The sequence below is a fragment of the Calypte anna genome, chromosome 5 (assembly GCF_003957555.1).
Source record: "Calypte anna isolate BGI_N300 chromosome 5, bCalAnn1_v1.p, whole genome shotgun sequence".
Classification (NCBI taxonomy): Eukaryota; Metazoa; Chordata; class Aves; order Apodiformes; family Trochilidae; genus Calypte; species Calypte anna.
Genome location: NC_044250.1, coordinates 2527316 through 2552922, shown reverse-complemented (window position 1 = coordinate 2552922; position 25607 = coordinate 2527316). Strand labels below are relative to the sequence as shown.

The window sequence follows — 25607 nt, the reverse complement described above, 5'->3', positions numbered from 1 at the left end:
TCATAAAATAGAATTACTAACTCATTTGCTAGTAACATCATTCCACTGTGTCTTACCACCTAAAATGTAAATACTTTTCCTGAGTATAAAACAGTTTTATTTGTGTCCAGAAGAATTGTGCCCTGAACAATTTTTTTTAAATTCTATTTAAAGCTTTGTTGGGAAGCAAGCATGAAAAATATTGAATGTGAAGTAAAACAGTAAGCAGCCTCCTGGGGGTCCCTTCCCTGGTGAGGGGTTAGTGCAGCCTCAGTTCATCCTGACAGTGTGAGGACACCAGAGTCATGGCCATCTAATAAAATCTGTCAAGGATAATTTAAACTTGTTTCTCTAGTTCAGGTAATACAAAACCTGATGTCTGTAATAAATAAAAGCCAGGAAACCAAAAATTTAGAACAGGATGTTAGATGTGGTGCAGGACAGACAAACACTCCCAGCTGCAGTGTACAGAGGGTGAGTGATGCCATCATCACTGGAATGGTCTTTAGCTATTTTATTTATTTCTTTAAAAAAAGAAACCAACAACTCAGAAAGACAAATGAAACCAGCAGGTGAGGAGCAACTGGTAGGGCACTGACCACCCACCAGAGCAGGGTGAGATGCTGGGTCTCTGAGCTGCATAATCTTGAATCCCTGATGAGCTGCAGCTCCAACACCTACTTCTGTGCTAACAGGAGGATGTGGTGCTGGGCAGGTGGCAGCATTTTCTCTTTCCTCAGCAAACCTTTGCCACTACAGGACCCTTTGCCCCTGGAATTTATTAATGCTGCAGCCCAGTTTTAGGCTTTGCATCTCTTAGATTCTTAACCTTTGTTTCTCTACCCTGGTGCTTCTTCTAGTGCTTCACTATTAATCTGTTATTTTTAATGTTAAATATATAATCAATCACCTCCTGTAGCAGATGTAGTGGTGACAGCTGAGCTTCCTAGCTGCCTGTCCCCCTGTCCCACCCTGCTGACAGTGAATGAGACCCTTGGGAGCTTTTGCCACTTCTGTGCCCAAACAATTTGAAATCCTCTAAACCAAGGGCCTCACCATGCAGTGCAAAGGTCTCAGTCCAGCAAGGAACCATTGGCCTAGAACTTTCCTCCATCTTCCCTTGTAGGAGCCTGCACCTCAGCCCCACTCTTGGCACAGTTAGTTTGTTCTCCCAGGTTCTGATCTGAATTTATTCATCACCAATTGGTAACATGTTCTCCCAGCACCACCGTTCTTTTTAGTTAGCATCCCTCTCCTGGCTGTGCACCCACTCATGTGAGTGGGAAAAGCAGACATCTCATTCCAGCCTTCTATTTGCTTGGTTAAATAGACAGAATCATTTAAAAGCCTGCTGCATGCCCCCACTCACAGCAGCTCTCTAGCAGCTCTTTCCCACACCTATCCCGACTGTACCCATTGCAGCTGAGCTCCTGTGAACACCCTCCAGCCCACTCACATTAATAGGTCCTTGTTGAAAATGCTTTTTTTTTCAGGGTTATGCATTGTGCATTTATCAAGACAAAGTTTTCCTTTCTATCCCCTCTAACAGATCACTCACATGGACTCAGGGTGAGAATTTCTGCTCAGTGCATTTTGTACAATACATTTTCCTTCTCTCCATCACACTGCTCTGTCAGGGCTGTGCTGCCCTCCCAATAAACCAGCCTGGTCACTACCACAGAGTTAAAATACAGAATATGAGGTGGGACATTAGTCACTTTGTCACCAAAGGGGCTGCAGGTGGTATGAGAACAGCCCTGCGAGTACAGAAATGACAGCCTGAAAGGCAAGGTGTGTAACCCACCTGCTTTGAACACACAGAGCATGGGGAGGATTTGGCTTTGAAAGAAAACTTGTTTTCGAAAAACGGCAAAGTATCATCTGGAAGCCACCTACCCTTGTTTCAAGTCTTCTCTGTAATGCAGAAATTTAGCATTATTAGAGATCTCAAATCACCTCAGGAGATGTGCAGCATGTAGTCTGGCACTGGGTCACAGTAAAGACTTACAGGTGAATTAAAGAGACCTGCAGAACATTGCAGACATTAAAACCAACATCCACTGCTTTGTAAAGAAAGGAAATTGCAGAGCTAAAGCAAATGGAGAGTAGGGGATACAGCATGGCTTGAAATAATAAAAAAAATATTCTAATCATAGTTGCACAAAGCTCAAAATTGACAGTGATATTCAGACAGAAGTAATTTTTGTTCTTTTTTCAACAGTGCTTGTGGACCAAGTAAACAACACTTCAAATTCTGTTTCAGCAACATTTCTGTCTGTTCTCCTCTAATGAGAGGTTTGGAGCTCTCACCTTGACTTCACCCCCACAGGTCTTTCAGTGTCTGATACCAGATTTCAGTGAGATCTCAAGATGCACCAATAAGGTCAGAACAAATGAGGAATGAATGACATGGTCACACTGGTTTCTCACTCAGTATTTTCTAGGGGGTGGACAGGTTTGATAAGAAAAGCCATAATCAGGTCTGAAAATTCCTTATGGACAACTGAGTGTCCACTTGGGGAGCTGTGAACTCTTTACATCTCTGAAATGAGGAACCCCTTCCCTCAAGAAGAGGCTTCAGAGCAGGGAGATTGGCTCCTCTCCTCCAAACATCACTTTCAGGTAGTCCAAGTTACAAGAAGTTGCTTTCAGCAGCTTTGCAGTATATAAAGAAGCTCAGAGATTAGAAACAAATGGATAATGGAAAAAAAAAAAAAAAGATTTAAAAAACCCAGTGGCAAATAACCCATTAAAACATACTGAGGTTTCTGTATATTGTATTCTCTTCAGATTTTTCAAAGCAAAATGGTACACTGCAACATTTATTCCAATACATTTGTAAGCACATGCAACATTGGTGTCTTGTTTGTACATTAATTTCTAATGCAGTCCAAGAACCTTTACAGGAAACGCATACAAGAACTCACACACACGTGCACAATTCCTTCTACCATTAGTCCTGAGGAATAAAACTTGAAACCAAACCTCAGTTCTGCAAGTACCTCTGGGAAATCAACCCCCAGCTACTCTGAATTCCTAACCAAAATACCTTGCACTCGTTTTGCAATTGGGATCTGAAATTCTCTGCTGTTTGTCAGGTTGCAAATACCAAAATGGTTCCAAACAGTCCATGATTTACAGCACTGGAGACAAAAGGTGTATTCTCATTAAAAAAAACCATGCTTGATGCAGATGAAGGATCATATGGAGATGCTAACATTCAAAACACAAAATTGATAAAACAACCACATAAACTAGAAAAACACAGTTTTTGAAAGATTTTTCAATCAGAGTATAATTTGTGTCATTATACAGTCAGCCCGGATTTTTTTCTGACTTAAATATTCAGGCCAACTCACAATAATAATAATTTTAAAATTGCTAAAATGACTTCTTGTAGAAAGAAGGGCATTTGTTTAAAAGAGACACGTTTCAAAAGCTGGTATTGCTCTGAGGCTCTGGCCATCAAGTGCCACTAGGTGTCAGCACTACAGAACCGGTTTGTTTCAGTTGTTAAATCAACTCCACTTGGTTTCTTTATTAGTGTTCCTTGTCTGTGAAATACAGTACGTGTCAACTACACCAATAACTAAGCAAGTATTTATGTAGTAAACCCAAAATAACAGTCTTGGTTTATTTCCTCCCCCTCATTTACCTGATTTGAATGGAATACTTCAAATCAGTTTCATAATGCCAAAAAATGTTTCAAAATAACATGTAAATCAGTTATTCTATCCATTTTTCCTGCAGTGCCATGGACTTCTGACTTAAAAACCAAAAACTAAACCAAACAAAACAGCATTACAACCTCTTCTTTTTTTTTTTTTTCTTTTCTTCTTTTCAGATACCAGAATACCTTGAAGATAAAGCTCTTTATGTTAAACACAGCGTAGTTGATCCAGGTTGAAAATTATAAGGCACGTAATTTTCTTTTCATAAAAAATTCCCTCCTATTCTGCAGTTTTGTTACAATTGTGCTGCTTGTGATGGCCCATCATAGCTACTGGTTTTTCATGGTTTTGGACAAAAGGAATGAAAGACCACCAAAAAATAACCCATAAAATTACAGAACACCAAAAAAAAAGAAACATAACACATCAATACAATGTACACTACAACAGCAATGAGCCACTCTTCTTATTTCTTTGACCAACAAAGCACTGACAATTGCAAAGCATTCTTTGTTTTGCACTGTAAATACCTGACTTTATTTAAGATAGACAGATGCTTAGCACTGGATTGCCACAATACCTGAAATAGAAAAAAAAAAAGGCTGTTTTGTTTTGTTTTCTATCATTTTTTTAGCAAAACAAAGCTGCCAAGTCACTGTTGCTGGAAAAAATATGAGAGAAATAATAACTACAAAATGATGAACTTGAACACCCAAGGAGATAAGAATAGCTAAGGAACATATGAAAACAAATGGCAAGAGTTCTAGGCATTTATTCCAATATCTTAGAAAATAAAAATACTCTTAATTGCATCACCATTTAAAGACAGAAAACCAAAATTTTTAAGATTAAACCAAAAGAATATGTGAAATTTTTTTTTTCCATTTTAAGCCTTGTTTATTCACAATACAAATACACCCCACTGGGACTTTATTATTATTTATTTTTTTGAGTCACAGGATGCACCAGGTTTGATAGGGAGCACTGGTTCCTTTCTCCTCTGTAAAGCTGCTCTGCCCTTCACAAACTCCATCCCCCACCCCAAACTTCTCAGTGCCCTCATAAATGGCAGAACAGATCCACAATTGAGAGGCCTGGAGGTGCAGTGGTGCCAAGCTGAGAGCATCCATTCCCACACACACCCAGCCAAGAGAAAAATATATTCCATGGTTATTTAATATCCACCTTAAGGCAAACAGATCCACCTCAGGCTGAAAAACCTTTACTTTTCAAATTTCAAACATGAACCAGAAAAATCAGTAAATGAGCTAAAGTTGGGCATAAAGAATGCTTTAACCAAAAAGAAGAAATAAACCAAAAAGTGTTTTACCCAACAATTAATTATTTTGCCATGATTCTATCTACATTTTCTTAAAGCACTTTATGCTTTAATAACATCAGATTGCACGTTTTTTGGCAACTTCATTTTTTTTTTTTAATAAAAGTTCAGACAGTGTCCTCTGTTTGCAATCAGAACCACAACCTTAGTGCAATATTATATTTATTTCTTACAGTAATTTTGGTTGCCATACAAGAGTATTAAGGATTGGGGAAAAGTGCAAGTTACAGGAGCTTGATTTTTTTTTAATCAGTCGAAATAAGAGGAATTAAAGCACAAAAGTTACAGCAACATAGAGAACGTGAACACAAGTTGCTACACAAACTATAGCGAGAAACATATTAATATCTAGAAAAGAAAAGAAAAAATGTCATGGGAAAATTATCAATATTTGTGGCTCATACATATAATCATCGCCAGATCAACTGGGTAATGCCTTTTAAGAACTGAGGAAAAGAAAACAAAAAAAATCACTATTTTTAATTAACTTAAGTACCACAAATAATTAACTTTTGTGATATGTAAATTCTGTAAATCAACAGTCACATCTAGTCATTTTATAATATATGAATTCAACTTAAAATGTTCTCAGACACCCAGGGAAAGGAGTCTGTGCAGTTATACACAATTTACATCTTGTAGGATTTTGGTATTGTATACACAAATATTACAGAAACTAGGCATGTAAATGCAATTTATTTAAATTACAGTATATAAACAAAAGTTGATCCTAAAACCCAGAATATCAGAACGTATTTCATAGATCTCTAACAACTTGTTTTTCACTATCATAGTAGCAGGAAATAAATGGGTCTTCTCTCCTGCCCCAGACATTTTCAAACTGCTGAAAATACTCGGAGGCAACGTCGTATCTGTTACTATTGCTTTCTGTAGCAAAATCATCACCCAGAGCTAGAGACCAATTCATCTTGGCAGAGGTGGTTTTTATTGGTGCAAGTAGGTTCCTCTCAGGTCTCCTTACCTTTACTTTGTAAGACACAATGTAAAAATAAACTATTTCATTAGCTCTTTAATGTGTTAAACCTCTTCTCTACTAACCGTACCTGTTCTTTCAGTACCTGAAAAGATACAGGAGCAAGAAACACACCTGTGTAAGAAAGGGATTTCCATCAGCTGTAATATACCACGTATATCAGCACTTGGTCAACATCAATTCCAACAAGAAGGTTGTGATTAAAAAGCAGCTTAAAAGTCAACTTCTACATTTTCTTTTACTACCGTATTTGTCTAACGCATCTTCTGGCACATATTATAGAGGTAAGAGCAACTGTACCCAAAGAAATTAAAAAAAGAGCATGGCATTAGTGGTTTATTTACTGAATTCTGTCGTATCACCAAATGGAAGACAATGATGGCTAAATTACCATTTTTACACTTCTTAAAGTATTTGATGGCCTCAGGTTGCCTGGAGCGACTGTCTGCATGAATCTGCCAGTTTCTACACCACCTATGGAAAAATTCAGTACTCCTGAAAGTAAAACACCTTCGTACTTGGTTTTTATTACAAGGTTACTTGGAACTTTCAAATACAAATAGAGTGTAGTAACAGATGTTAAGTCAAAAGATTTGTTGTTCCATGAAGGGGGCAGGAGGCTAAATAAGTTGCTTTTTATGAGTATCCAATGTGTTGGTAACTATAACCACTTCTGAAGAAATACTCATCCTCCTTTGTAGAAGTTCTAGCAAAGATAGAAAATATAACACAGCTCTGCTGGTTCAGATGCATCCAAATGAGGTTGGTTTTAAAAAGGTCAAGACTTTATAATTATTCCACAGAAATAGTAGTAAACCACAAAAGTTTTTTTTTTTCTTTTTTCTTTTTTTTTTTTGTGTTTAACTTTCTAGCACTGAAGTGGCACAAAGGCTGCCCAGTAGACCAGCCACTTATTTTCTTAAAATATTGTGCTTATAAACTATCTGTACAACTATTTAAACTTGCAGTAAAGAAAGATATTTAAAATGCTAAACTTTATGTACTCATACTAGGGCTGTTGCAGACCTAATTAGACACTTGTTTGTGAGCAAAAAATAATCACAATAAAAAAATTAGAGATAGGCTGGACCATATCAAGGACCATATCAAGGAAAGAAAGTTCAGGTACCTTGCAAAATGTAAGAGAACCTGAAAGGTAGGCAGGCAGTCAAGCCATCCAGACACAACTCACCCACCTTGAACATCTTGAGTATTATGTTAATAAAGACCTACAAAACTCACAGATATTAAGAGTTGTTAATTACAAGGGGAGTGCAAACATGCAGAGAGAGATTTGTTAACTTTAAAAAAAAAAAAATTTAGTCAGATTAACCAAATCTGTGTTTTCCCCTGCTGACTGAAGTCTCCTGGAAAGCTCTTGAGCTCTTTCACCCCCCAGTCCCCCAACCCAGCAGGGCACAGACACCTCCCCTGCAGCCCAAAGAAACTGCTGGAGGCTGAGGGGCTGTGTCCCACTCCTCCTGCACTGCTGGGGCTGCTCTCCTTGTCAAGAACCTAAAACCTTTCAACAGTGCTAAAAAAGGAAACCAACCCAATTCTCCTGGCCCTTGGAACACACGTTCTGAGACCCTACAAGTCTCTTTCTGTCTTGGCATTACCTCTTTTACCTTTTTTTTTTTTTTTTTAACAAGCTGGAACAGTTCCATTTCTGCTACCAGACCGAAATCCCTCTTTCTCTCTTGCTTAAAATCCTGGCAACCTTCCCACTGACTGCAATGGGAACATTCATCTATCTTTCTCTTCCTTCTTGGCCTGATGTTCAAAATAGTTCAGCACTTACCACTCAGTGAATTAAATGCCATCTCTCAGGGTTCAGCATGTTTGAATAGCTGACTGCCAAGTCCAAAAGATGGGTCTGGACATAACCTCAAAATCTTTTACTGGCTTTGTGGAGTTCATTCTGCGACTCAGCAGGAGTTTAGCTGGTTGAAAACTGGGGGGTCTCAGGTTCAAACTAGCTTCATTTTGTTGTACCTTTAAGTGTGCATTTCCTCCTTGGGTTTTATGCAACATCTGCATCGTCTTACAGGTCAAGCCAATGGAGCATGTATTGAACTTGTTCTGCCACCTTGGAAGAGTGCTAAGTGTAACTGCAGAAATAAAGAAATACCAGGTAAAACAGAGCAAGGTTACCTTTGAACTAATTCCAGCAGAACAACCAGCTTCACTGCCAACAAATCAGAGAGCTAAACTCGTAAAAAAAACAGTAATATGAACTCCTGTACCTTAGTATCATGCCCCTGCTACTAATAAAAATGGGTTGGAATGGTAATAGAGGAACCTGTCCTTGAACTAAGGGCTGGGGAAGGAAGCCTGCTCAGAGACTAAATGTCAAGGAGAGAAAATAGAGCTTTTCAATTAAAAAAAAATGAGATGCTTGCAATTTTAAATTGAAAGAAAAATGGTATGTCAAGGTTCCAGCACAAGGGCAACATCAAGACATAGTATTTTTGAAGTTAACAATTTTCTCTCTCTCTCTCGTATCTCCCCACAACTTTGAAATAAAATGGCCCCACTGGTGTAACATATTTAGATTTACGTTTGGGCATGTAGCATTCAGTCTGCAGTACCTGAGTACCAGGAATTCAACTGTTTTCCCCCTCCCCCCCCAAATTTGCTGGCACTCGCAGACAGACAAGGCATTTGGGGTATTTCAGTACCAGCCCATCTCTAGTTATCAACAGAAGTTTGTGAGGCAAAATAGCTATTCTTATCTGTCCAGCAGCTGTTTCAGTGCTCTTTCTATGTTCATTCTGTGCCCAACTCTAGTCACTCCAAGGTCTATCAGATCTTCCTTTTGTAGATTTGGTAAATGAGTGCCATCTATTTCATTGTCCATAAATGTTTCTTTGTGTTCACCTAAGTTTAGACTTTCCAACCAATCTGCCACGTCTGGTTTAGTCCACAGGTGGACAGGCTTAGTTGTAAAAGGCTTATTTGAGATTGGCTGTTGTAATATTGAGGGAGAAGGAGACCTGCTGCGCCCTGTGGTCAAGCCAAACAAGTCCCCAGAAGGGGGCTGGCTGGGTAGGCTAAATACATCAGACAAAGTTGGAGAAGGAGATGAAGCTGAAGCAGAAGCACTCAGAGGAGCAGGCATGATGTCTTTATTGATCTCTGTTGGTGAAACCACAGGGCTTGGAGCATGTCTTGCTCCTGAGGTCCTACTGTCATAGTCTGGGGACCTGCTCTGCAGTGTGATCGGTTGGCTGGTTCCAGGTCGGACAGTAAAAGTGATTGTTGTACTTCGTGTACCTGAGACAGTACTCATGACTTCCGTGCTCCTGAAATTGTAAACAGACAGGGAAAGTTAGAGAGAGAGAGAGAGAGAGAGAGAGAGCAGCCACCAGCTGGAAGCTTCCCCACATCAACACGTGATAAATGCGCTCTCAGAACACTTGAACATTTTCAGTTTTTAATGAGCTGTAAAACCAGGTTAAAAGAGCTAAGTTGGCATCATTAAATCTTTCCCATAAAAGTCACCAATGGTAAGCCATAGTTAAAACCCAAAACTTTTGTTTATGAGCAGCTGCCAGAGCACATTTTTCCTTTTTAAGACTACACCAAATTAATTTGTGCTCCCTAACACTGTGCTCCCTATGAAGTGCAGCCAGGAGCTGATATTCCCTTTGCTGTATGGGATTCTTCATTTTGGTTTTAACCTACCAGTTTCACACAGTGTTAGCCAACATAGCTCATAATAATAATAATAGTTATGGAAAGTATTTGAGTAATACTATTAACTTGCATTTTGGATGTCTGTGCATCTACTCAGTGAATTTCAGGGTATGTTTGAATTCCCTTTCATTCACAGAACATACTCCTTAAACTCCTCTTTATTTCCTTTCCTGTTGAGCTGCTTTTTTTTCGTGCTCTAAAATATGAAGCAGTCCTTCTGAGGCTCATAAAAGAACTTCTGTGACCATTTCCTCCCACAGAGAAATTCTACTCTGGCAGTTTCACTATGAAACTTAAGAAGACAAAATCCTTGTTACTGTGCATGCCCAGAGGTGATGTAGTTGTGGTTAAGTCACCAGCACCTCTCTCTTTGCCTGAAGGAAACTTCAGATTCAAAACTAAGCAGGCATGAAACTTGCTGAGAGGGAGGCCCAGATGCCAAGGCTGACAGGGTGGCTGAAAGAGATGAGTGCTTCTGTCTGATGGCTACAGAACAGATTTAGAAGCAGAAGATCCAGGTTCAGGTCTGCTCATATCATACAGTGCTTAACTCCACAGCCCTTAATTCTGATGAGAAAACTCTTATATCAATGTGTGCTCGCCAGGACCTTCCACTGCACCCTTGGGTGCCTGAAGTTTCAGAGCTACAATACAACTAGGAAACCCTTCTGACAACTGAGTTCAGGCACTTCCAGACCAAAGGAAAGATTTGTTTATCCTTGAAGGGATAAACTATGGACTATGGAAGGGATGCTATGGACTCCAGAAGACGACCTGGAGGATGCTGTAGTTAAATTTCTAACCCAGACTCTCTGCATCTGAGTGCCAGACTGCAGATAATGGGCAGTTAATGCCTTTCTCTCAGAGGAGCCTGGATTGGAGACCTTCTTCAGTGTTCCCTGAGTTTGCTGTTGTGAGCTCTGTTTGCTGCATTCTCCTCACATGATGACCCAGGCTTGGGCAGGGAATTAACAAACACAGACCTCAGGTAACCTCCAGCACTGAGATCCAGAGCATGCTGCCAGCACAGAGTCTCACTGAGCCTCATTCCCAGCAAGCTCCAATACCCTGGCATTAGGAAAGCACCAAGAATAACTTTTTGGAGAACATACACCTTATTCACAGGAGCAACCCCACTGGCTTCCCACAGATTGTTCCTTGCATTACAATGGGAACTGGGGGGTCTTTTTGAGAGCTGAAAGATGGAGACTTGGTATAGAACACAGTAGGACCAATACTTTTAGCACTTAGGTCTTTGTAATGGAACAAAGAATGAAACATTGGCAAGGTTTTGAGTGCTTCCAGTGATTTGTTTGGAGCTTAATGGCTCTCATTGTCTTCCAGGACTGGGGCTCAGCATTCTTACAAATAAAAAGTCCATGGTAAGAAATTACTAAATTCTGTTTCACCTACTTTAACTGAGCACTGGGAGTCTCACCCACTTTAATATGGCATCCTACAATTTTAAAGCAACAAAAGACCTGCTCAGAAAAAGGCTGGGATAATGCTGTCCCAGTGATTGCCAGGTGAGTGGGATGAGTTTTGTAAACATGTGGAAATGTCTCCTTTTACTTAAAGAAAGTACCCTTTTACTTAACTTTCCTGACTTGCAAATAGTAGGAATCATGGGTTTGTATTCACACCCATTGTGGCAATACCAAATGGATGAGGAAACTCTGATCTTCTAGGATGCTGAAAGATGACTCCTGTTCCCTGAGAGGCTGCTCCAGGATCACCTTCTGCTTTGGAACTCATTTTTGCTGCATCACCTGTTTTGTTCCTTTCACAGACACCCTGCTCTCAAGAAGCTCAGGCAAGTCTGCTGAAGCCCACAGTTGCTTTTCTAGGCTTTCCATTCAAAGTCTCTAATTCCAAGATTAATTTCTTCCCTTTTTTTGCACTTCTATCACCTGCCATATCAACTCAAACATGTTAGAGAGACTGCTGCCCTGTAACTGTAATCCAAGGGGAAAAGACCATGCATATTTGTCCAACTCCTTTGCATCCTAAATTGCAGTTTATGACATCTCCAATACAATCTGCGGGTGCAGATATAACCCTGAAATTATCATCTGTCTTGTATTTTATGGTTGCTTGGTATCCTGGTCAATAAGGAAGAAGAGCATTCCAGCTGGAGAACAGGAACTCTGGTGTGCTGAGGGTTTTCCAGATTTATAAGAGCAATTTCTTATGCCTTATTTGATCATCTGTTACACTAAGCATATTAAATGCATATTAAACCTGCCTAAACCTAAATTTCATTTTTTAAAAAGGTGAAAAGTCTGAGAATTATTTTAAATAAAATTTGCTCTATTAGGATCAGCATATGGTGGTAATTTATCAACATTTGCTGCTGTTAAGCCTGCACTGATGGCAATGCCCATTATGTTGCCTTACATTAAAATCACAGTATCTAATTCCTCTGCCTCTAAGTATAAAAGCCACCAACACAGCTTGCAGGCAAGAAATTCTTTTAAATTTTAAATTAGATGTGCAGGATTCACACCAGAAGCAAGTCAGTGAAAGATGGCACACTGCAACGGCTCCTAGGAGCCTCCCCTATTAAAAAAACATAAAAAAGGGACATATACCATGGCAGCAGACTTATCCTGCAAGTTCACAAAAGATCTGCCTTTTCTGACAAAGCTCTTCCATCATTCAGAGAAAAAAATCTTAACAACCAAGGGGACTTGCACAGGCATATGCAGAGGCACTGGGAGAAATTAACTTTGAGAATGCACAAACCCCAAACTTTACCTTCATCTTTTCTAGGAATTTTTAGTTGATTTTTAGATTGTCAGAGGAAAACTGTATGGTAGGGATTTAAGACAATAATTGTTTTGGGAAAGATTAAGAACAAGGGCTGATGTGATGACTGGCAGGATACAGAGCACTTTATAGGAGTGTTATTTTAAGTGAGAAGAAGTGAGAAATGGTGAGTGTCTGGTGCAAGTAACACTGTTCAGCTGGAGTGAAAAATAATCATGAAGGTCTGTGGGAGTCTGTTCAAGTCTGTTTCCATGTGAATGGCACAAATGTCTGGCAGTGGGCTGGGAGGGACTGGTGCTGAAGAGAGATGGAGGACCAGAAAGAAGCTGGCTTCAGTTTTCTCTCCTTGGAGAGCTGGAGGGAAAAAGGGCAAGGGAAGCTGGAAGGAGAAAGGGGTAAATCCCAAAGCTTCCAAGGATGAAAGACTCAACAGTGATGACTGCAGCAGGTCTTGATTATTTTGAGGATTACTCTGTCTTTACTTTGAACAGATCTAGGTAAGTAAAAATGCACTAATCATCCCTCCCCACCCCTCAACCCACCTCAAAACAACCTCCAAAAATCCAGCAGAATTTGGGCATATCTGAAAATCCATGCCCCTTCTTTAAGTGCATCAGACATAAATTCAGGAATGTGGTTTTACATGCAAATCATTTCCTGAATACTCCTCTGATGAAAGGGGTTTTGTTTCAGCTTGAGATAACATCCTGTTTCTGCCTCTAGAATGGCTGCCATTTCTGGATTAGGGTGAGCTAATCCACATTGCACTTTGTGACAAAATCAACACCCAAATCACTAAAATGCAATAACAACAAGTGAGCATTAAAAAGAAGCAGAATGTACAACATAGAATACTCTGTGCTTTATGGTTGTCACTTACTTCATGGCACTTCAGCATGACCCTCTTCTGACAACAGCAGTCATGAGAGCAAATAAAAATGACAAAATGGAATGACTGAAACACTGCAAAAATTACTGACAAAGCAAGCAATCCTGTGAAATTGGCTGACAAATGGTTAACGACATGAAATGAATCTAAGGGGGCAGCAGTAAACTGGAAAATCAAGGTTTGATAATTAATTATCCCACAAGGTTAAGTCTTTGATCATTTGTGAAGTCCAGACACATTTTGACAAGAAACCAAACGTGGGGTCAGTCCCTATGCAGGACTCAGTACTAAATTCAGTTCTTTCTTACCTGTTTGTGAAAAATTAGGAACTTTTCCAGCTAGTAATGAAAAACAATCAGAGATGGACAAAATCCCATGGCCATAGGCAGTTTCACTTTAAAACTTGCTATGCCAGCACAGTACTGGTTATTTTCCTAGAGTACTCAAGCCTGCATTTAAGCATCCTCCATGTAAAACGAGCACTTCCCTGTAACAGGACTGATGCCCAACCTGCCCCAGAGGCCATGAGCATCCAAACCCAGCTGGAGAAACATCAGCACCCTTTGAAACAGAAAATGTTTCTCCCCCCAGCAAAAGCTATCGCTCATTTTGGTATGGAGATGGAAGAGAGCAGCAGCAGTTGCTCTTCACTATTCCTCAGAAGTACACTGTGTGGTGGTGGAAGGATGCTGGTTTCACTGGGGGATGTGTTTTCTCTCCCTCACAGCCACTAGGCCTATTCTGCATTAATCACACTGACATTATTCAGTCCAGCTCGCAGGCTTGCACTTGATCATTACGTTGCTAAGCGACTGCTGGGTTCACAGACAGAGCCAACACGCCTCCCTTAACCTGCTAAAAACCCCTGCATCAGTCTTCTCCCCATTTCTTTCATCAGCTCCCTATAAAAGCAGCCTCTCAAGTGCATTTATAGCACCACTGTATTTTTAGCATCACGGCTGATAGTGCCGTTCCGCCTCCCCTCCTCCCAACCCCTGCTGAGCTGCAGGGCTACCTAGGGCTGGGTATTCCCAGCTCTGTACCTGAGCAGATCCACATTTGGAAATAAGAATCATGCCCAGAGCTCCTCGTGGGGGCTTTAGTTCTGGGTATTTGGGTCAAATGGAGCCTCGCATCCAAACGACCTCAACCTTCTCTATAAAGAAGTGTGGGCAAAGGATGGAGGAAGTGACACTTGGCCTGACCACAAGGGAAGAGCAGATCAAAACCTCTATCACCATGACTGAGCTCCAAAATTTCTTAAATTTAAATGCTTAAGGGTTTTTTTTTTGAGGGCTATAATTAAGTGGGTTTAGCTCTGGTCCAGAACCTACCAATCAGTCCCTTTAATTATGCTTTTATTAGTACAAAGAGACCAAGCACATCCTTTTGCTTCTTCCTTTTTCCTTCCCCTATAAGTCTCCTTTTTGCTATCCCACGGCTGGCCACTGCTGCTGAGCAGCAGATGGTTTCTAGCCAAATGCTTCCATGCTCTATTTAAAAATCTTGAAAGTTGGTGTCTCCGACAGAATCATGGAAAACTATAAATACACCACGAAAAATTATAGCTAAACCAACATGCAGAGAAAAGAAGCAAATCTCAGGTTTTTTTCCTAATGTAATAATTGTGAGACAAATGGTGCTTCGTACTGCAGAATAAACTCTTCCTAATCCTCATTTCTCAAAAACATAGAAGATATTTTTATGGGGTTTTGTGGCAAGCCATTACCCAACTATTAACAACTTAATTCTCCTCTATGCTACCTTGACAGGGCAATCCCCACGAGTGAACTCCAGCTGCATGCCTACCAGCTGTGTGCAGGTTATTCCTAGTGATATTTAGGATTGCTGCCTGGGCTGTAGCTTCCTATATATCCTAAGGAGCAAATATATATTTTTAATTTCATCAGGCTGCTCGTGCTGTGAACATAACCCAAGTGAGCCTGTGAACAACACTGCTATTTATAACACTTCCCAATACTTCTCTCAGGCTGAAGGATACGAGCAGGCATACTCATTTTTTATCACTTCTCCTTTAGCAGAGCTAACAAGTTGTTCTTTAATTTAATGCTTGCTGTGAGCTAAGCTTCCTTGCTCCTTTTCTAATGCTACCTCACAGAAAAGGGTGACAAGCTCTACAATTGGTTGTCCTACTCTTAGAAAAAAAATCAGGAAATTAAGAATTTTAGCTTTTAGATGTAAATAGTAGCTGTATGACTTGGAATTTTGGCAAGATGGTATTCCTTGGTCATAATATTTGACAGCTTGGTAAAAAAATGTGTCAGTTGTGCACTTGGACTAGAAAGGATGTAATTTATATAGCTTTTTAAAATATAAAACAGGAGTAAAAGCATTTTAAAAAAAACCCAAACACCTTTGTCTGGGAAGGATTTACCATGCATCCACTGCTTTTATGCTGGCACCCTGGAGAACAGAGTTGTAGTGCAGACAGTTCAGGGCACAAACATACACAGACCAACAAAAAAGAGAAATCAGAGCATATTTCTCCACTGTGATAAATTCTGCTATTAGCCTTTTGCTCCCTCTTTCTCATTCTCAGTCAAGCTCAGAAATCAATCCTCTCTCATCCACCCCTGGAAGGTGAAGCTGCTAAATCTCAGAGAGAGGGGAAGGTGCCAGCCTGGCTCCAGGGGTAGTTGGGAACCAGGCATGGCCAGGCAGACACCACCCAACAAACCACCACTGGTTTCCAAGTGGGACATGGGAATCAACAAGGGAACTTCTCCATTAGCTTCTCTCTACCTCTTGTTGATATGAAAAGAAATTGCCTGCAGCACTTTAAAAAAACCACTTTTACTATCAGTAGATAGTTGGATCTCTGCTGCTGGCTTGGATTTATTACTTAGCTTAAAAAAGAAAACCTGAGTCATCTTTTCTGATCATTTTTAGTATCTTCAATTCATCCTATTTTCTGGAGCTCAATTAAAAACCAATGTGATCACATCAAGTTATAAACCAGAAAGAAACAAAATACAGCTCTCTTCCTTCCATTCCCACTGGGAATTCTGTGGAAGCATAATTTTCTTCCACAGTCAAATGGCAGCCAAGAGTTTTGCTGCTCTATGCCACTGCCTCTTTTTCTGAGATTTAACAATTCTTGTATTGTTAAATCCCAAGATCCTCTCTCTAGCTTCAAAGATGCCCATTTTAGGTTACTTTTCAGGAAAGCAGAAGGATTTCAGCCACATTAAAATAATGTTGGTGTGGTTTTGTTTCCAAATTGAGCCTCTGTATTCCCTTATGAAGTCTGCAGTTTGCCAAAGCTGAATTATAAGAATTGAAAAGCTATTGAGCAGAAAAGCAACACAACTTTCTAACACTGTCCAAGTCAGAGCTTTCTCTAAAATATAATACATATTTGGGATTACTCTTGTTTACATGATAGCTTCATTTTCTCCAATGAAGTGATACAGTAGTTTTTGCATTTTTTTCCAGCCTTTATACCTGTTCAAATGTGTTTTTTACAGTACATTGTAATGGCCAAACTCAGTTATTTTCTAATAAAATAGGGAAACTAAAGATTTCTCCTGTCACCTGCAAATAACTATCAGTTTAAATACAAAAGAATATAAGAAATATACATATGAAGCCAGAGGCAGTATGTTCATAAGGCTAGGAAGAAAGTCTCTAGCAAAACCAGAACTCTTAACATACATAAGAAAAATCATATGAAACTTTTGCAAACCACTTCTGTGCAAACTGTTGTACTGCACCCCCAGGGATGGGGCTGTTGGGACAAACAAGCCACATCCCTGACCATGGGAACATCAGAAATTACTCACTAACAGTGTTCATTATAGAAACTAAGAACTCAGACCCAGAATTCTAAATGGGAGAGCTGCTAAATTAACTTTTTGGTATTAACATGGATAGTGCAATGTGATTTTAATGAGTGATTTTTCTAAGATAGTTTTATACTTCATGATGAAGTAGCTTATCAGAAGTATCAGCATGAATCAAATGACATCAGACAGTGAATGTGAAATAAGCCCAGGCAAAACCACTGTTTTACCTGTTTGAAGCCAAAGTTATGAGACTGAGGAAAAACTAAATTATTGCCACATATTAAAGAAAAAAAATTAAAGAGAAAAGTACTATTTAAAAATAAATCCAAATAATTCACATCAAAACAACTGAAAGGTTTGTCAAAACTGTCTTTGAAGTTAGAGAAGCCTGAAAAAGCTCCTGTTCTTGGGTGGGTTACAGAAATGTTAAGGTTGGAAATTCTTCGCCTCTGTAAAATTGTTTGACTACTCAGTAAGCAAACATGTACAACAGAAAGTGCATTCTTCAAACTATGTGATTGATAGGGGACATTAGTGAAGGGATGAGAAAAAAAAATCAAGTCTGTATTAGAAAATTATTTGATTAATTACTTTTACCTTGTACTGAGACTTGCAGTTTTTGTTCCAGTAGGTGACTCCAATCCTTCCCCTGGCTTTGAGGATTTCTCTCTGTTCATTTGCTGGAGTATTGAGTTCAATTCACTAATAACATTAGCCTTTGGGCCTGAGAGAATTGGGCTTTTCACCTCCGTCACATCACCCCATAGCTTAGATGTCCTTTGGGGAACCACCTTTGCCATGTTGGGCTGTGCAGTGATGGGAGGTGGGGGTGGAGCAGGAGGAGGGATAACAAAGCTGTCTACAGTTTCTTCAATCAGCGCATCCTTGTAAAGTGCATTGCTTTTGTTGATTATGGGCTTCATTTTTGGCTTCGGAGGTACTGGGGGTTTGTCCACCAGAAATGTTTGCCCATCTGCATAGACTGTACAAGTATCCACGTTCTCACCCCCTTCAGAGGATAAGGTAGAGATGCTGGACACCGTTGAGATAGTGCTGGTTGTCTCTAAGTGATGGTCACTACTACTTCGACTGTCTACCTCCTCAATACCAGAGTCAGTGACATTATCAAAGCTGTCAGGGGGTGGCAGAAAGGAGGCAGGCAAACAGTTTGATAGACCCACTTGCTTTTTACTCTCTAAGGAATTTGCTGGCTGGCTGGGGGCAAAGGGCGTGGGGGCAGGTGTGCCATTTTTCCTTTGCTTCATCAAATCTGTGAGCGCCGAACCAGGGGCTGCGCGGTCGTCGGGGATGTCGAAGCTGTTGGCAAACTCCAAGGGGGGTGGAAGTGGCTCAGTAAACATAAACTCCTCATCGATATCGACCGATGCCAAGGGGGGCGGGGGGATGCGGAAGGGCAGGATGACCGGGTCGTCGACAGAGCTGGCTGCTACGATGGTTTTGCAGGGAGATGCAGGTGGCTCGGGTGCAGCAGGCACATTCAGCTCACTCTCTGCTTCCCCGCTCCCCTCTGGCCTCTCTGGAGGGGAGTTTTCGGGGCTTGGTTCCATTTCAGTTCCCTTTTCCTCTTCATCTTCGGGTGTATCATCCGACTTGGCCGTGTCCACGGTATGAACCATCAGCAAGCCAGCCGACTTCTGCTGCGAAGTATCCACAATGTTTATCAACATGTTTTTCTTCTCCTCAGCTTTCTTCTCTTTCCCTGCATCTGTTTCATACTTGTTCTCGGTCTCCTGCCGTCTCAGTGGGCCACGAGTGTTCTGCCTGCTGACAGTGGCAGTAACAGGAAAAGTCGTTTCAATATTGGGTCTCAGCTTTGTATCGATGTAAAGCGGTTTATTAAGGTCAGCTTTAACTGGTTCTCCTTTGCCTGGAATCTGCTGCGTTTGTTCTTTCATGGCTCTGTCCCTGGCAGAGAGAGCGAGGGCTAGTGGTGAGTTTGGGTCTAAAAGCTTTCCTGTGACTGGGTGAACATAATTATCTGAGCTGGATGCATTTGTGGACTTAGCTGCCACTGTACTGTTTTCAGTACCTTTCGTTTTGGATGAAGCGTTTAATGTCCTTGAATCACTTTGATTGCTGGGTTCACCGCTATTAAAAAGGTTTTCAGGTTCTCTAGGTGCAGGAATAGGAGAGGGTGACATAAGCTGTCTAAACCCATCCTCACTACTAAACATTGCTTCATCAGTAAATTTAGATTGCCTCATTCGTGGTGTTGGTGGTGTTAGTCCAACATCCTCATCTCCTAGGTCCGTGGAAAGAAAGGCTGGGGAATTACGCCTCGCCTCCAGCCTCTTTTCCCTGTCCCTCACTGCTCCAGCAATGGCTGCTGCAAACGGGCTGCTCACACCCAAGCTGTCATCTGGTCGGAGTTGCCCGGGTTGCTCTGAAGACTGAGGATCAATTTCCATGCTGCTCCCTTGGCTGCTTTTCCCACTGCTGCTGGTGGACGGCTCTTTGACAATAATTGTCGGGATCGGAATGGAGCAGATCTTTTCCGGACTGTCTTCGACATTGGATTGTTTCACCAGCATCCCCTTCCTCCTCGCTGGTTTGGCTGGCACATAAACTGCTTTGCTTGCAATCTTCCCAACCTCAGAATATGGGTTTTCTGGCATCTGACCCCTCTTACTCCTGAAATTGGCCTGAGCTGCAGCACTCCGACTGTACAGGTCTTCGGAGTCCAGAGAGTATCGGTCCAGTTCTCGTCTGAAATAGATCCCCTTGTCCCTTATCATTGTTCCCACACTCTCAGGCCTAACCAAAGAAATTTTTGAACCTGAATTCTGATTAAAGGGAGGTTTAATAGTCCCATAGCTCCTTGATGTTGGGGATTTGGGAGAGTTGTACAGAGAGGGAGAAGGTGGTGGTGGTGAAGGAGGTAAGGACTGTGGTGGCGGGGGGATATCTTCAGAGGTGTCAGGCATTGAAAGACTTCTGGTAAACTTCAGCATAGGAGGAGCCAAAAACTGCCGTTCTTCCTCTGTTATTCCTAAAAATCGGAAAATAAATTTAAAACATTGACTCTTACTGGGATCCCTTGTATTATTTCTGTGTCCAACCTAAAATGCCAGGGTGCGTTTCACATGGCACGGGGCGTATGCAAAATTATGAAAGAGGTCTTTTGGTGGATTCCTACCACAACCTTGCTTTCTTGTTGAACTTCCAGAGACCCAGATGCCAGAATTAAAAAAAGGATGCTGCAGAATTTTAATTAAACTGATCATTGGTGTGTAGGAAAATGTTTAGTTTTATGTATCATCAAGGTAGCTGTAGAGAAGCACATTTTCTTTGAAAATTAGCAAACAGGGAACACATTCTGTGCAGAAAAGTAGCTTCTGCCTTGCTCCAGCACTCTAAAAATGCATATAATAATGGAACGTAGAAAACCAATGAATTTTTAAGATGCATTTGTAACTCAGCAAAGGGACTGCAAAGATACTATTGGGCAAAAAAATCATAATGTTTCATTTCAAAAGATGACATTATGTTATTACAAATATGTCTTTTAACATAAATATACTGGGGAATATTGGCATAATGTAGATGCTAATTTTGCATCAGCATAATGTGTTTCTAAATTGATAAATATCACTACTAAGATTACTGTCAAGAACAAAACAAGCCCAAATTTGGCCTGGTTTTTTTTTTTTCTCTTTTGTAATATCATCTATTGTCATAATTTGCAGTGAAAAAGAGGAGAACTTTATTCCACTTGCTAATAGGGATTCCTTTGTATGCTACACAGCCTTGCATTGCTTTTGCCTCAATAACAAAGAGAACAGGATTAATACTTTGCCCTGGGAAATGCCATTCAAAGGGTTTGTAGTGATGGGTTTTTTCCCCCTTCTCACTGCCTTTCCCTGTTAGATGGAACTTTCTAAAGAAAGGGATTAGATTATAATTCTGTAATACTTGCCTACTGCCATCAAAGCAGAATGTGGAAACTGTATCAGCTTACACATCAACTTCTTTTCTCATGAACTTTGTACAAAAATTAAACAGTCATTCACTGAGGTAAAGACGTTGGAGAAATATGCTTTAAGAAAGAAGCAAAGTTACTAAAAGTACGTGATAAATGCACAAGCACATTATACATGAGAAGCATTTTACCTATGGATTTTTGTCTTCTCATTGTACCCCGAGGTATACCCAGAAAAGGACCTTGAGAACTCCCCGGTACCGTGGGCGTCATCACAGCAATACCCTGTCTCTCATACATGGACTACAAGAAAGCAAACAAAAAACCCCACAAGCATTAAAGCATGCAATTCTTTCACATTTTCATATCTCTTCTGTCATATCTGGTACTTCACTATCTCTTTTATTTAGAATTCTTCTGGAAATAACAAATTTGGAGTTATTCTGGGGAGTATAGGTGAAGAGAAAGGGGAGGCTGGGCTTTCTCTACGTGTTATTTAATTAAAAACTGCAGGTGGAGTTAGGTAAAATTATTTACAAAGCAATGTGCTAAGTTCCCAGCACAGTTTGCTGTAAGAAAAGCAATGCATGAGCAATTGGATCTAGTTTCATTCACTTACAAAAACCCAGCCACACTCCACAGGGGTGTGAAGGTTCACTCTGCCCTGAGCTGCTCTCTTCACTCTTGCAGGACAGACCTGCTCCTGCACAGAGTCCAGGGGTCTTGAGCAAGGTTACACTGGCAGCCAGGATCCCAGTTAGGAACCCAGGAACTCCACCTGAATCCCAAAACACTCAACTGTCCTTCCTTGTAAATCAGCACAAAACTGTTCTCTGTCTTTTTGAATGATCTTAATTCCTTTCCATCCCAAGATGCTGGGAACAGCTTGTTGCATCAGGACTGATGCTCTGTTGGAGGAGTGGGTAATGGAAAAAGAAATCTAACATGCAATAAAACCAATTAGTTTTCACATGTAGAGTTCTGTAGGAGCAAATTCTCCAATTGAGTAATCCAGTGTCAGAGTTCTGGAGTTTAAATTTTTAATATGTGCTATAGGATTAATGTCAATTCTTCCCTTACAAATCATCATGCATTATTTAATCAAGATATTATATATGCCATTAGGAATAATAAAAAACCCAGAGTAGGAGAAATCTTCATGTTAGTGGAAGTTGTGAGGCTGCACTACCTCTGGTGCTGAAACTGAAATAACATACCTTGACTTTCAGCAAAGTTTTTTAGCTTGGGTTTAGTGTTACTCTAATACCTTCAAGCTCAGAACTTACTGGTGTCTCACCAGCTCAGATTACAGGCAGAACAAGTTGACATCTGTTTGAGTAAGACTGAGGAAGCAATGCTGTTGTTGTGCCAGTCTCACAATAAACATAAAGATATAGTGAGAAAAGTTTTACAGGGGTACACAGGCTGCTAAAAAACTACTAGAAATACAGAGTAGACCATGTCTTAAGGTTAAGTGATAAGAAAAGCAAAACGAGTATATAACGTTTGTCAATTTTTGTTGTATGGCTGCCAAAAGACCCCCTCTAATCAGTTTCAGAAGTGAAAGCAGTACTTCAGAGCTACCACTCACATTCATATCTGTAGCTGAGGGAAAACATCTACTAGAAGGCCGCTGTTTAATAGTTGCCACTCTTGAGTCCACAGTTGCATTGTCTGCGATTCTTGATGGCTTGGAAACTGGTACTATTTCATCCACCTTATCTGTAATATAAAAGTATTCAGTAAAATAAATATAATTTGTCCACAACCTGAAAATGTAAGTATTGCAAGGTCAAAGGAAGAGATTTACTTTTCAAAAAAAATGCAAAGAAAAAGTTTTTTTGGCATTTTAACAAGGCAACGCTTGAGCATCATAAGTCGTGCAAGCCGAGCACTTTTTATTGCTGCTACATAACATGCATGCTTTATTTTTAAGCCTGCATGCATTTAATGTTTACTTAGTGTGACTCGAAAAACAATCCTCTTCTTCAAACCTTCAAAATGTGAAGGGAGAATATCTATATAGAAATGGAAAGAAGACCTTTAGAAAAAATGAATCTGTACAGCACTGTTTCAAATAGAGATAAGCAGACTGTACTTAGTCATCAGAATTTCAGTGATATTTTGGACAACACAAGAACTCCAGAAGTGCTCTTTTCTGTTTTCCTTAAGTAATTTTAATTTATTCACACTCTTGGATTATTAGATTAGCATTTGTAACTGCACCGTTTGCTTAAATAAAAGTTTTAGATGTATTTTATACTTCAGTAACTGCACAGGGAATGTGGTCACTTAGCTGTGGTCAGAAACAGACCAAAGAGGCAAAGTCCAAATGTGAATGAGAACGTCAACATTTGGATATGGGATTCTGAGCTATCATATGATGTGAACATAAAAGAGAGGGAAAACTTTAATCAGGAAGTTTAGAGAGTGCGTTTTAGCCCCATCTCCAACTCTGGTCACAAACAAGGTTCATCAATATTTAGTTACTCCCTGAGACTGAACCATAGTACCAAAGAATCAACTACCTATAGCTTGACAGCTCCTTTATTGCCACTTCTGCTACTATGAAGCTAAGCACTGGAGAAATTCAATGACTAGCCAAAGCCAGCAGAATAACTCAACTTTTTGAACCTGTACTACAATCCAAACTTGAATCATACCAACAGGTTTCACTGCAGCTTCCACTGCAGTTACCTTGCGCAGACTGCACTGAATCATGGTAATTTAGTGTCTTTTCCTTTGAAGTTTCACCAAAGTAAGGATTAATTATATAGCCTGTGGTACTGATGTGAGCAAAATACCTGAGCCTGGCTCCTAGGCTTCCACAATGTGAATCAGAGCAGTGTTACTTTTCAGCAATTAGATCCATCTCCCATGTGATTGCTTCCTTCAGCAAACAAGGACAGCTACTTCATTAGGATTCTACAGACTTAAAAAAACCCAAAACCCTGGGTTTTTGGTGGTCTAGAGCTGGTGTTGCTATGCCAAGTATCAGATTTAGGGATTTAAGTTTTACCTCTCACTGGAGAGCAGCGCACTCAGGGCCCTGGATATGGATATGGATGGGAATAAGGCAGGAGGAAAAGAGCTTTTGATCCCTCTAAACAGTAGACCTGGCTGATGCAAGGATGATATTTTAGATGGGAGAAGAAGAGAGGGAAGAACTTTTAGCCTTCTGGTTAGGAAGAAGATTGTCCTAGAAGTGGATATTTCAGTGTCACAGAGGGTCAGGGAGCAGGCAGGAAAGGAAAGGTTGAGCAGGATCAGTAAGCTGAACACTGTTGAAAACTGTCTCACAAGAGTAGTGTTGCTGGGTTTTTTTTCAATTGAAGTTATCATTCAATTCTTTTCATTGGTCTGCTTTATTTTTGTGTGTTTTAAATCATCCAGTGGAAGGAGAGAAGGAAAAAAATTCTTAAAATCATCACATGTATTCAAAAATCAAACAAGCTTCAAGTCACATTTTGCAAGACTTTATAATACAAACTGTGAACTTCTGAAAGAAAAACATCTGCACTTCTGCTCAGCAAAAGGCATCAGAAAGCAATGGTGTAACCATGAACATTTGACCTGTACAGCAATGCTACAGTTAGCCTGCAGAAGCATTCTCAGGGGATCTATCACCAAGAGCTTCAACTGGGCAGAGATTTTCTGTTAAGTCTCTCCCACCCTTTTTATCATCCCAGAAGACAAACAAATGGTCTTTGGGACACAGAAAGAAGGAAGTTTTGGAAACTGAAGCACTAGGTACTCAAAATCTGTAAATAAGAAATATAAATATACCATGTAAGAGCTGATCCCCTTTATTTTTAACAGACACATGTAACCATATACCCATTCAGACAACAAAAAGCTACAGGGAGAGTGATGAGGCTATGACAGACACTTGAAAAGTATGAAAATATTTGGGGATGAAACATACATACCCTCCAACTGCACTGATTTTGTTTGACAATACTAGAAGTCAGATCCTAATTTTGGATCTGACCAAAATATCAGTTGGTACCAGTTCTTAATACCATCTACTATTTCCAGTTGGAAAAAACCCCAACACTGTGTTGTGGAATTGTATTGCAGGTTTCTTGTCTGTAGAGAGGTTCTCAGAACTCCTCACCCTATAGCTGCTCCCACTCAAGTGGTGCTTTGTGCCTTGCCAAGTCTAGCTGAAGCACTATGAGACAGAAGAGGAGAGCAGGTTAAAGCTTAAGCTGCTCTGCAAGGAACTCTTTAGGGGTTCCCATGTACTAATTTCAATGGCAGCACTGCTACTTCTGGGCAGCTTCTTCTTTTACTCTACTGCCTTTGATCAGAAAGCAAAGGCAGAACGGAGGTTGTAATTTAAAAACTACAATAAAAGAAAAAAACAACTTGGAGCTATGGAAGCAGCCAGTGTGTGGATCAAGATTTACTCTAAATGGCAGCAGCTACATGGCGGGTCCTGCAGAATTCATCAAAATCTTTGCATCTGGCCACGACTGCACCACACTTTTGAGGTGAAAGCACCATGGAAAACAAAAA

The 25607-nt window shown here is 40.4% G+C and overlaps 1 protein-coding gene across 3 annotated transcripts in view; it reads right to left on the bottom strand.

Annotated features, from left to right (window-relative positions):
• Nucleotides 1–5138: 5138 nt before the first annotated feature.
• The window catches only part of SHANK2 (SH3 and multiple ankyrin repeat domains 2), a 243806-nt gene continuing 223337 nt past the window's right edge, over nt 5139–25607 (bottom strand). The window contains exons 21-25 of one of the 3 annotated variants that reach the window (XM_030451306.1): nt 23045–23104; nt 22678–22808; nt 21278–21389; nt 17744–20156; nt 8527–9288 (exon numbers count right to left, since the gene is read on the bottom strand). In XM_030451306.1, the coding sequence (XP_030307166.1) occupies nt 8715–9288; nt 17744–20156; nt 21278–21389; nt 22678–22808; nt 23045–23104 (3290 nt within the window). In that variant the 3' untranslated portion in view covers nt 8527–8714. Of the gene's footprint in view, nt 9289–17743; nt 20157–21277; nt 21390–22677; nt 22809–23044; nt 23105–25607 lie in introns of all 3 variants that reach the window. The other 2 variants (XM_030451305.1, XM_030451304.1) reach the window with 2 other exon arrangements.